Source organism: Etheostoma cragini, chromosome 17 (genome assembly GCF_013103735.1).
Source record: "Etheostoma cragini isolate CJK2018 chromosome 17, CSU_Ecrag_1.0, whole genome shotgun sequence".
NCBI lineage: Eukaryota > Metazoa > Chordata > Actinopteri > Perciformes > Percidae > Etheostoma > Etheostoma cragini.
The window spans coordinates 17618604-17631949 of record NC_048423.1 but is presented as its reverse complement, the minus strand read 5'-3'; the positions used below and the strand labels follow the sequence as shown (position 1 = coordinate 17631949).

Here is a 13346-nt window from a genome sequence, read left to right as displayed (position 1 = left end):
CCTCTGCCCCTCTGCCCCACCACCAGCGTCCCAGACAAAGCACTTCAAACGCAGGCACAAATTGCAGGGGGAACCCTATCGGCCTTCACCAGGCCCCCCAACCTTAAATAACTAGTCCTCAGGGACCTGGGTTTGGAATAATTATCTGTTCTGAACGCTTGAACGCCACAGTACGGAGCGTTTGTTGTTGGGCAGGCACATGATAATAATACTACGCTGATAAACAGAGACAAGGACTTCCAGTCCAGATACTTATCTGAGCGGAGACAAAGGTGGCTTCATGAACTGCAGAAGCCATTGTGTTTGTAGAAGAGGAGCTGATGAAGGCCTTAGCTCTTTGCCTCTGAATGCCGGCCCATTACAGCCCCACACTCCTGTGTCATATTTCCTGTGATAATCAAACCAATTGATGCCAGACAGGGAGGATGTTTGTTGACTGGCACAATGTATGGCTACAGTCTGTGTTTCTTTCACGTGATTCTCACATCGCTCTTGTTGTTACAGCCTGTATATTTATTTTAGGTCAGTGGCTGACTCTCCCCGGCCGATCACTTATCTCATCTGTATATTCTGGTCCTGTGTGTGTCAGCTGTACAAACAACGTGTGTCTATGAGAGTGTGTGTTGCATAGATGTCTGTGAAAGGGTTTAGCTTCTCTTTCAGGGGGTAGACACTGGCAAGCTTCAAAGAGGAGGCACCACTGCAGTTGTCTGCAGCCCTCTGCAAAATCCAGGGAAGCAGCTACGCAGACACATGACATTAGGCTTTCACGTTCATATGGTGAATGCGGGTTGTTCTGGGAGTTGGTGACGTGCATGTAACCATTACCCAATTTTACAGAGCGTGGTCAGCGAGGTCTCTTACGCAATGTAATGCTGAGAACGCAAGAAGGAGAAAGAGCATAAATAAATCAAATAGTTGCCTAAAAGTCATAACATATCTCAGAATAACGTGTAGATCAAGATCAGACTTGGGTACACATGGCCCCAATAAATTACAAACTATTTCAAGGGTATTCTTGGCTTTCAAAATAGGACAACCGCCTGCAAGCAGACAAAACGCTAACACTGCAATCCTTTTACTATGATTCATCATCCTGGCCATACAGAATAGTTTAGTATTGGGTCAGCTGTGCATGCTGATGGTACAGAGCCCACCTGGCCTCAGACAGATTGCACGACAAGCTCCCTGGAAGATACAAGAAGAAATCATATGTGGATGAGGCCTATAAATGTGAAAATAAACCCAGACAATTCTCCTGCCACCAACAGATCCAAAGAGTCGGCAGGCGAGGCGGCGGTTAAGCCTAAGGTTTCGGGTGTTCTGGCAGCCTTGGGACTCGATGGCAAAGGCCTTTTTCTTTGTGGCTGGTCGAATCCACATCAAGATTACAAGCAACCTAAACACTAGAAAATCTGGATACATGTGTTTTTTTAGTGCTAGAAATATTTTCCTCCAAAACATAAAAATATCACATGCCCACACATAGAACACTGGTTGGAGGATCAACTCATTAAGCTCCAACTGAAACACAGGAGTAATTTATCAAAGCTGGTTAAATTCAGACTCTATTAATGGAGTGTAATGGTGACGCATAATGACTTATTACTGATTCATTACCTTCATATTCACCTCCTGTCCGGTTGACTGTTAATGTGGGAAATGTTGATGTAATAGTTAGTAATATTTGTTGCCAAATCTTTGATGTTGTTGATATTTCTTTGTGGTTAAAGTCAAAAGGAAAGGAAGAAAACTGTTGACATTTTTCTTCATCTCTGAATTTAAACCAGACATTTTTGTTACGGAAATTTGTGCCTATGTAGCCGCTTGCAGTGAGTCATATTGACACACAATGGTTAACCTCACGACCACATGCCCCAGCAATTTGCTGGGAATGTTAATATCTCTGGAACATGCCCCCTGACTTCACCTAATTCATCCCACGCAGCTGGGCGACCTCACTTATAGGTAGAAACAATCATCTTTCTCTTTTAACAGGACACTATGAATGAAGCCACAGCTGACAACAATAGTGTACCTTTTAGATGGTTGCCATGGCAACGGCTGCAGACAGAGCAAGAGAGAGAGAGAGTTAGAGAGAGAGAGAGACAGAGAGTGCAAGTCCATAGCTCTGCGCAGTGTGGATCCCTACACTAGTGCTCCACTTCTTCTCACTATATGTTATTCTTCATGTTCAGCCTGCATGAGAACAGGGACGTTTTGACCTGGAACTATCTGAACATTATCACCCTGTACGTTTTGCTGTCACGCTATTTACAACGAGCCAGATGGCTTGGTCCAACATACATTTACACAAAGACTGACATTGCCAAATTAAGCAGACTCCGACCCATGCATCATCAGCTGCTAGTGAGTATTGAAAAGGGCGTAGCACGTTCAAGTCTTTAACTAGAGACAACCCGTTCATATCAAAGATGCCTCTTTAAATTGTGTTATGTCTCTTGCAAGCAACACAAACACACACACATAAAGAAAGCCATGTCTACATTATTGTAACTATATCATACATCTAAAACATAATCAATTTCAAACTAAATCTTATTCAAACAGCCAGACAAGGCAGTTCAAATGCAACTAGGCATGCTGCACAACTACACACTGCAGACAATGTACAGCCCAACAAGCAAAACAAATCACAAAAAACACACTCCTGACACACACACAGACACACTCTCTGATCACGACCGCTGGAATACCTTTTTCTTTGACCATGACCATTGGAATTGAGGTAAATCTGCACCAGAAAAGGTTCCGGGTATCGATCACCAGACACACAAGAGCTGCTAGTTCCTTTTTTTAGACAAGAATGAAGAACAGAAAAAAGAGCTGAGACAAAACAGAGAGAGAGAGAGAGAGAGAGAGAGAGACAGAGAGAGAGAGAGAGAGAGAGGTGTAGGCACTGCTATACACTGCTCTCTTCCCGAAAACACCGCTACAGCGTGGGGTTTGCCTCCCGACTGCCTGTTTTCCTCCCATCCCTTTCCTCAACTTCCTCCTCCTCCTCCTCTGCCCAATCCTCCTCCCTCTTCCCCTCCTGTTCCCTCTGTCAGCCTCTCTGTTGTGTCAGCCGCCTCCTCATTGCAGCAACCAGGTGGCTGCTGCTGCTGCTTCTGTAACCAAAAACAGTAACCCCAAATTCCTAAAAAAGACAGAAAAACACACATGAGATACCACACGTGCATGTAAAGACAAACTGTGACAAACAAGACCACCATATACTTTATATATACAGTATATGTTGGTCAATATATATGGTGATATATATATATATATATATATATATATATATATACATTTTCAGTGCAGTATTTAGCTTGCTCCGCTAAAGATTGGTTCAAGTGAACAATAATTAAGTTAAAGAATTAAGTCGAAAGCTGTAAAATAATAAAGCAGTGGAATAAAAGACAGATTCATTTCTGGACATGTTGGTCTTTTGTAACAGTAAAGTGGTTATAGCACCAAGAATCAAAATTAATAATTAACATTAAATAAAATATGCATTAAACACACTATCCCCAGTTCATAAAATGCTGCCTAAATGAAAAGTACTTTTTGAGAATATTATCTACACTACAGTATTAAGAAAAATAAAAAAATAGGTGTTATCTGATCAGAGCCAATAAACACTGCTGACCTAATCAACATGCAGTAAAGCCAAGCTCACCTAAGGCCTAGTCCACACGTATACACACAGGTATTTTGGAAAACAATGTTTTTCCGTCTTTTATTCTAAAAAAAATCACGTCAACACAAGTCTAAACAAAAATACTCTGTCCAAACCAACAGACAGCAATATAGCCCTAACCCTAAAGCCATGTTGGCCAATCAGACGCTTGAAAAAAAGATCGTAGCGCATTCCAACGCCTCTGTTCCTTGATATAGTGGACAAGTAACTTTACATGTACAGTATATGTTAAAGTTCCCATGACGTGGTGCTTTTTGGATGCTTTTATACAGACCTTAGTGGTCCCGTAAGACTGTCTCTGAAGTCTCTTTCCCAAAATTCAGCCTTGATGCAGAATTACAGCTATTAGAGCCAGTCCCACAATGAGCTTTCCTTAGTATGTGCCCTTTCTGAGTCTGGAGCTTTTGAGGAGGAAAGAAGGGAGGAGGCAAGGTGGAGCCTGGGGGTGTGGCCTTGACAAACTGCCACTTTGCTCGTTTGAAAGCCATGATGTCTCTCTCTCATGGGTGGGCCAAATTCTCTCGGCGGGCAAAGCAAAGAAAGGGGAGGTAACCTTATGATGTCATAGGGGGCAAGATTCCAGATCGGCCCATCTGAGCTTTCATTTTCTGAAAGGCAGACTAAGATAGCCAGGGCTCGGTTTACACCTATCACCATTTCTAGCCAATGGGGTATCATAGGCAGGCATGATAAAAACCTCATAAAGTAAAACTCATAGAGTGAAATGTTTATGCCATGGGACCTTTAACATGTAATAAGTCCTGTTAGCAAGGATAGAACAACCAGCGTTATTTTGGCCATGTCCGCCATTGCGAAAAATGTCACCTCATTTGTTAACGCCTCACAAAGCAGATAACGGCGCACACCCTGACGTTACGAAAACTGAGTTTCTGTACTTCTGCCCCTTTTAAAAAGTTTTCCAAAGGATCAGTTTTTTAATGTGAACAAAAGAACAAAAACACATAGAAAAACAAAACTGCCTGTTATTTTCCTGGAAGTAGAGGATACGTGTGATAGATGTCTGAACCCACATTGCCACTTGAATCACATGTTTTTCCTTTTGTCCACGCCTACACATTGTCTGGTCTGGTTGTATCAACACAAATCTCCTCCTCAACACAAGTTCAATTATAACAGGAATAGATTTTCAGCCGTGGCCCTTAATTGCTATTTTTGGGACTCCAGACCAGTCAGATCGACTAAATTTAGCATAGAAAGAAATTCTTAGTTCACATCTTTACTTTTCTCTTAGAGTGGAAGTCTCCAAACCCTCCTTCAGTTTCACAGTGGCTCAAAGATGTCATGTTTTTCTTTAAACATGAGAAAATTAAGCTCAAGATAAGAGGTGAACCTAATACATTTTTTCATTCATGGCAGCCTTTTCAATCCTATTTTGCAGACTTACAGGTCCTACCAGACTAAGTTCTGTTATATTTTGTATGCATGCATATGATTCCAACTAATCCAAGAGCAAAGAGTTGTGTCCCTCATTTTATTTTAGTTTTAGTTTTTGCCTTTTATGTATAATTTGTTGTGTTCTGTCATTTTGTCTTTTGTGTCTTTTTCTGTTTTAAATCTATACTGTACAAAATGTCTATTTTCAAAACTTGATTCTGATCTCATTAAAATAGGTATTACAGCAGGCCATGTATGGTATGAGGACGGCAGGAGATAAAAACATAGATCCTTTAAGGTAGAAGACCAGACTTACCATAATCTCTAGCATGCACTTTGTATTAATATCTTGAACGGATCCTCTAAAATCCAATTACAGACAGCACGTTCCTGGCTAAAGTAGAGTTGACCTTATGTCAACTCTACTTTAAAGACTTAACTCATATACAGTATGCCCAATTATGTACTAGTTGTACATCATTTGTTGCTATGTTGATATTGGTGCTTGGAACATTGCACTGTTTCAGTATAATATAACGTAGTCTATGTCAACAACGTTCCGCTTCCGGGGCTGTTCTATTTTTTCAACGGCCGCTTAGCACCGCCAAAGATGATTGTGATTGGTTTATAGACCAGTGTAGGTTTTTCTCCCATCCCGGAATGCTGTGTGGACTCACCAGACCCTCCTCTACAGCGCTGTGGTGGAAGGCCTGGCAATGCGAGACTAACTATAAAGTAATAGGCAACCTATGTATAACTGTAAGTGCTTTTATGCTAAACATCATCCATCTACTCCCCACATTATATGCATATATATATATACATATATATATTAGTACTATTTTACTCAAGCCTGAGTAGCAGTGCTCCACAATTTAAGGTGTTAATAAAGTTTTTTCTCTTTGGGAAGCAAATTAAATCCACTGAGACCCAGCAGAGACAGAGCAAAGCACCAATTCAATATCTGCAGACACTTCAATATGTACGCTATAGAAAATATGATTTCAGAATTAACTCGGCAATGTCACACCAGCAGCAGTTAGGGACAGCACGGTCACTGATCCATCTGTCCCGTGCTGAAGCCTCACTGTATACCTCTCTATGGCTGAGAGGGGAGAAATAGTTTTGCCTCAGCACCACCTCTGTAATTGCTGATGCAGGCAGCTCATTATGCATTCATAATGCATTCATCCACTGCAGTGTCAACAATGCCACCTGCTGGATACCCGACAACATGCATCAGTTTCCACAGGGGCGTTTTCTTCTCATCTGGCTATGGATACATGCCAGTGAGGCAAACGGTAAAAATAGTTTTTTTCCGGCACTCCACCCTGTTTCACGATAAAGACAGAGAGACGTTATGAGTTTGTGATGACCAAAGATTTGAGTGGCTGAGCTGGTGAAAAACCATCTCCTTAATAAAAGATTAGAGGTTTACAGTGTGGTTACTAACTGCTAAATGCAACACAAAGAGTGTCCCGTTATTGTGTTGTCTCATAATACTGTAATGGACCTATTATCATTCGCGCCTCTTTTAATAAAGCTCTGTAGAAGCTGCTGGACAGTCATGCTACATAAGGCTTGCCAAGAGCAATTCCCGAGTAGCAAAACCTATTATCCATGGATGAAAGGTTTCTTTATTTTGCTCACCTATGGATGATCCATATCTTACTGTCCATTAATAACCCGGCCAGGGGACTATACAGTCCACAGCCATCATATCAGTGCAGATTAAGCACTGTTACCATTACCACTAATATTTAGGCCTTTTACAGTTATGGACTGTTGCCTTGAGTGGTGAAGCCAGATTAAGGCCACATTTACAGTAAACAACAAACACAGAACATGTATGAATGTTTTTTGCTACACAGCCTATGCCCTGGATGATGATTTGCAGATTTTTACAAATCCGACAGACACATAGCGTGACAGACAACATACTAATGAGCAGGATGAACCCCTCAACTGTTTTGGAGCATAGGCAGACCTATTTTTCTATCTCTGGATAATGACAAGCATTTCACCAGCTTGTTTCTCTTTTAAAACAGCTTACAGAACATTTGAACAGCAATCTTCTTTAAAGTGTATTTCACCCATGCTTCATTAGCATTCGCGTGTTGCAGCTACCCTGAATACACAGAAATATGTTTTTACTACAACATTCAATCCACATTCTTTCATCGTGTAAGAATTGTGTAAGAACAACCTGCATGCATATAAAACCACATTTTCTAATCCAAAATCCACAGGAAGCTTGGGTTGCTGGTTGATTTTCATGTTTCTTTGAGGTATCATCAAACATTTGGTGACCTCTGGATAACATGACTCGGGGAGCAGAATCCGTGCCACTCATATTCAAAAGCAGTCAGTAAAATACTGCAGCATTGTTTACAGTGTGAGCACAATGTTTCACCGTTGTTGTGCTAAGAGGTTAAGAAAAAATAAGGGGGAATTAAATTAGGACTGTTGTTTCTTTGTGAGTTTAAAAGTCTTGCAAAAATATGTATATGTATATATATATATATATATATATATATATATATATATATATATATATATATATATATATATATATATATATATATATATACATATATATACATATATATATATATATTTTGGATCAGGTCTAAGGAAAGCAGCAGTCACATGACCCAGACTTGGCATCAGAACTCTCAGAATATAAGCACCTATTGACTGTCACTGTTTGACTGATTTCAGCTGTCACTAGAGGAATGAAATGGCTAACATAAGCCCTGACCTCTGTGATTTTTGATCTAGGGTCAGTTTGCAGACACAACGCTTTCTCATAACCTCAGCTATTAATTAAAAATCTAACTTTTCCCTCCAAAACAGGAGTTGCTGCAGTCTGTGGTATTTTGCAAACAAACTAAGTACCTAGCAATGATGATTTTACTACTGTGCCTGGCATGCAACCAGAGAATACATAAGGTCTGAAAATCTCGATTTGTCCTGAAGCCCATGTTGTAATCCTGATGTAAGCCACCATGTTGCTTCCTCATGTACTGTTGCTTGGCAAAATGCAGCAGGTCTACCCGTGGATATGGGTTTGCATTATATAACTATGGAGAAGACAGTGATTAATTTCCTGACTTTTTTAACATTTGCAGTAAGACTTTTTGGCATTGGGGAGCTGTGGTTGTGTAACTCACACACAGGAGCTCTATCACGCATACGGACAGGTCAGATGTGGAAAGTCTCAAGAGGAGTTATCACTCACTGTCATCCAATTAAAAGGAAGTAATCTCTGAGCAACATCTAATCAATTCAACTTCATACACCCACTCGTAAACAGAATGCAAAGCAGAGCGGACAAACTGCACTACAGGTCCATAACAACAGACCCAACAACAGACAAACTGTAGAAGAGGGTAAAGCAGAGGAGACGGAAAGGGACAGAGGAGAATAAAATAAAACTTCAATTACAAGCTAAAAGTAGAACAAAAATGTTTTAGCAAAAACCTTTTTTGTTGCATTTCAATGATAATTTGTACTACTCATTGATTAAGCATTATCATTAATGTTAAGTGGTCAGCCCCAGTAAGGAAGGGTGGCTGTAATGGGAGAATCTAATAGATGGTTCTTTTCTCCTGTCCTACCTGTAGTGACTTCGTTCAGCCTCTCGCTCAGATAATAATCATTTGGGTCGAGGTTGGGCAGCTGCTCCATGTATTGCTTAGGAATGAGGTACAGGACCTCGGCCACGTGCCCATCTTCGATAATGGACATGCGCTTGACCGAGCTCTTGCGCTTCACCCGGACGCGGTGGATACTGTGGCTGCGGCTGGAGCTGCACAGCTTGCCCAGGCTGTTGAGATTGGGCATAGTAGGCATGGCGCCCTGTTCCCCTTCGTCTGTCCCACAGAGTAGGGTGAAGCACTGCAGGTAGAAGTTGGCCAGAGTTGGGCTCAAACAAAAAATCCAGCGCCTTTGAACATCAAGAACATGGGGTGTTCATAGAGGCACAAAACAGAAAGAAAGGAGCCGGAGCTTGGTGGGCAACTTCATAGTAGCTCATCATAAAATCATAGCAGTATCCGGTGAGGCCTCCAGTGGAAACTTCTGCTTCCACACTCCATCCACCTGTTACTTGCAGTGAATGTGCTATAAGAATTAGAGTGTTGATGTCCACCTCCAGGTGTATGACAAAGCACTCTGCTGCAGGTAGAGCAGAGTGAGATACAGGGAAAGAAGCTTACACTATATGAGTGTCTTCAGCCCAACCGCCCTAGGGCCTTAAGCAGCTTAGGTCTGACGTCGAGCCTATCATTATCTTCTGGGTGGGGTTAGGTAGCTCTACATCTGGTTGTGTATGGTGGGAGTCTCTATACCTGATGTGTATCCCAATCCCTGCTTTGCTTATTCACGTGCAATGATGAGCCAAGATTCAGTCAGACATATCAAAAGGCAAACGCATTGGGGTTTTTTTGTGCTGCATTTTAAGCCAAAGTAATTCATTAAATAACAACATCCTCTTTGGAACAGCATTTTAAAGGTCTCTATTAAGTACATATGTGTTTTTTTGTGTGAATGTACTTTGTATTAACCAAATGGATGCATATCAGCATGCAGCATCACACAGTGATCCAAGACATATTTTCAGGGTAAATTGCCTTGAGCTTCTGCCGGTAACAACCAGCAAGGTCATCCCACCAGCAAACAATGCAACAACCCACTGTTAATCATCAGCAGGATCCTTCACAATAAAAGAACTCTATCAGTCTAGGTGGAAATGCCAGCCGTGACTCTCAATTATCCTCTGAAATGGTGGAGTATAGGATTTTGGAAAATGTAGTAAGAAGGCATGTTCTGAGTTTTTAATCTTCAAACCATCTAATGTCAGGACAAATTAGATTCTGCAAAGACTACCACAGTGCTTTTTTGATGAGCCAAATCCGTATAACCAACGTCTAACTATTGCTTCTTTTTTTATTACAAGCACTCTTTCTTGAAAAGATGAATTCACCTTCCTTGGAAATGTGAGTTCAGCATGATATTATTTGTAAATCATAGACATGGTATGTTGGGAGGTGAAAAGATAGATGATGCTGAGGGAGAATCTGAGCAAACTCCACAAAAGCAATATGTTGCTGTTACTCTGATCTCCTTAAAAGAAAATTAACACATCATGTTATTTATTAAACTATAAAAACACTGCTGCTAAAACAGGACTGTATCTTACATATACAAACACAAAGATTAATGACTAAAATCATAAAACCAAAATAAAAAAACTTCTGTGACATCCAATATTCATCCAACAGATAAGGCTAATCAAAGCTACTTTTCTCCCACCATTTGAAGTAAATCATTGAGGTACATAGGCATGATGAAAAGCACAGCAGACAATGACAAAGCATAAAATACCCTTTTAGTCTGAAGATAACGGTCTTGGCCTGCACTTCAAATTTAATGATTTTCCTCTTCGTCGGAGAAGGTGCACAGAAACGGGGCGGCTGGAGCTTGGCTGGCCGAGTTAACTACTATTTAAATCTATACAGTTTTTAGCTAATTAGACTGCTATTCAGAAACTTTCATTTCAGAGAAAAAAACCAGTGTGAGAGGAATAAGCAAGACATACACTCTAACACACACACACACACACTCGCACATGCACACCAGGGCAGCTAAGGACATGCTATTCTGCTGCAGTGAGACACTGCCCTCCAGTTGTCATCCACTCTGTGGTAGCTTTGCCACAACTACCCACACACTCACAGATCAACACATACATGCTCAGAAAACAGGGCAGCTGTCCCTGCACACAGAAAAAAATCAACATCGCACACAAAATACATCCCAAACTCAGCTGTTTTTGCATTCTGCTCCACACATGAAGAAACACCCCTCCCCCCTCTTCCTCTTCATCTGTTTCCCCCCTGTCTTACCATCCAGTCCGAAGCAGGAGGTGATTTTTTGGGCGTAGTTGCAGAGCCCATCGTAGCCAGGCTCCGGCCATGCTGTATCCCTCTCCCCCATCTCTACACACTCCCACACACACCGTCCCGTCGGGCAGCGCTTTCACTCCTTACCCTGCTCATCTATTATTCAGGCTTTTGCCAGGACACATGCATGCGCGCGCACACCAACCCTCATATTCACACATACAGTATACACACACACACACACACACACACACACAGACAGAGAAAAGTGCTGATGCAGAGGGTCGTGCTGTTGGAGCATGAGCAGCCCTTCCAGTGCTCAGATAAGGATAAGGCATCAGATTAAGTTACTGCAGAATGGAGCAATGCCTCCTTTTCCATATACCATTGATCATCCAGATTACACTGCAGTGTAACAGGTACGGTGTGCAGGACGTACTAACCCTGCTCGAGGAAAGGGCGGGGCAGAGAAGGAGGTCAGAGCAGGGCTGAAAACTAAAGATGCTAGTTGTTTTGTTCAAAGCTATCCAGTCTTCCAAATGCAACGATTACTGTCAGATCTGGTACACCGGTGAAGCAGTAAAGTAACCACCAATTCTTACGGCTGACATAACCTACCCTGAATACCTTGCATTCATGCTACAACTTATAATAATATGTGGTACTTGCAGGTAAATACAATTTTTTAATATAATTTAAAAACAATTCTGCATGATGTTCATGGCTTGCCTAATCATCCTAATAACCTAATAACTTTGTGGTAAACTCTGATTTATGTTTTCAACGGAAACTCATTCAGTTAAAAAATGCATTACGCAGTAACGAAACACCTGAAAAAGTACAGTGCCTTCAAAAAAGGTCCATACAATCAGACATAAAATAAGCCCAGGAGTAGCAGAAAACTGAATAACCATAAATAAACAACATTGGCAGGCATATGTGAGAACCCATCCAACGTGTTGTTTTAATATTCTGCGGTGGAGCGGAGATAAATGGCTTAAATGGACCAAGAGGAACAATAAATTCACCCACATATGAATAACCAACCTAAACAGTAGTGGATCAATGGTTGCAGACAATAAATGATGAGAATATGCTTAATATTCTAACTGTGGTAGGTGTTCAGGTGATTTCCCACACCAAGAGGGAGAATCTTCTGTAGATGGAGGAATCTGATATGAAACGCCCCGCCGCCCCCTTCAATGCCACTACATACTGTAGGTGACCTTGAATTGAATAATGCACTTAACTCTCACGTGCTCGGGTCAAACTGCTCAATGGCCATGAATGGCAGACTCACTGCAGCAGCTCAGGTATACAGTATGTGCTTTGTCAACATCTCCGGGGAAAAGATTGTTTTTAAAATGAAGGTTTTTTTATTTAAAATAATAAAAATAATGTTAAGAAATCCTAAATAAAAGAAAACAGCAAAGGAAATATGATGACACCAAAAGGCCCAGAAAGAGCAGTATGGCCACGAGGGTGAAACATAAGGTGGGGGGGCTAATGGAACGGCATCACTACCAAGGTAAAAGCTGAGGGCCCTGTGCTGGTAAGAGGAGTGGGGGGTTGGCGACTGAAAGACTGAGAGCACAGTAATGGCTGAGACTTGCTGGGAACTGAGGGAGGAGCTGGTAATCATAAATGCATTCTGGGAAGGAAAAGTGGAGTCATTTCAGACATTTTTTAACTTCCTCTTTCTATGGGAAGGAAAATGTTTTAATTGGCTTAAATGTTTTGGATGTTGCCCAATGCCTATAGATTTCTGGATGCAACGATACTGTATAATAGGCCAAGCCTGCAGCTACATTTTGATATTAACAGTTGCTAACTTTTTTTTGATTATTTTCTCAGTTAATAATTTCTTCTATAAAATATCCTCAATTTCTAAATCCCAACGTCTTCAAACTGCTTGCTTTGGCCCACCAACCAAATTTACATTAACTGTCACATATGACAAAGAAAATCCTCCCATTTGAGAAGTCGGGAAAATGTTCTGTTCATTCGGACTAGCCCAAAACGTGTTGAGACGTCACAAAATATTCTGAATTATTAACTAAACAAAAACACTTTATGTCCTCTGGTTAAACATTATGCAACACATGTAAGTCCAGTTCTCGAGGTCATGTGAGATGGGACTACTACAGTCAATTGAAATAGCACTGACTCAGCTGGCCCATGAAGAAATATATCTCTGATTTGACATATTCCTACAAAGACTGTTGTTTGTGTCAATGTGCCTGAGTTATCTGGAATAAGAAATTAATAACCTCACATTTGTGTAACCAACACAGAGGTAGAGCCACTACCTGGTAGGGTACCTGGGTACCTGGCCAGGT

The 13346-nt window shown here is 41.2% G+C and overlaps 1 protein-coding gene across 17 annotated transcripts in view; it reads right to left on the bottom strand.

Moving 5' to 3' along the window:
* Positions 1-13346, bottom strand: part of ablim1a (actin binding LIM protein 1a) — a 42979-nt gene that overhangs the window by 27540 nt on the left and 2093 nt on the right. For 3 of the 17 annotated variants that reach the window (XM_034898070.1, XM_034898068.1, XM_034898074.1), the window contains exon 1: positions 8722-9267. The exons of 1 other annotated variant lie outside the window; for it this stretch is intronic. In XM_034898070.1, coding sequence (XP_034753961.1) covers positions 8722-8956 — 235 coding nt within the window. In that variant the 5' untranslated portion in view covers positions 8957-9267. Of the gene's footprint in view, positions 1-2717; positions 2990-8721; positions 9273-11010; positions 11186-13346 lie in introns of those variants that run through there. 13 more of the 17 variants (XR_004660109.1, XM_034898060.1, XM_034898071.1 and 10 more) reach the window with 8 other exon arrangements.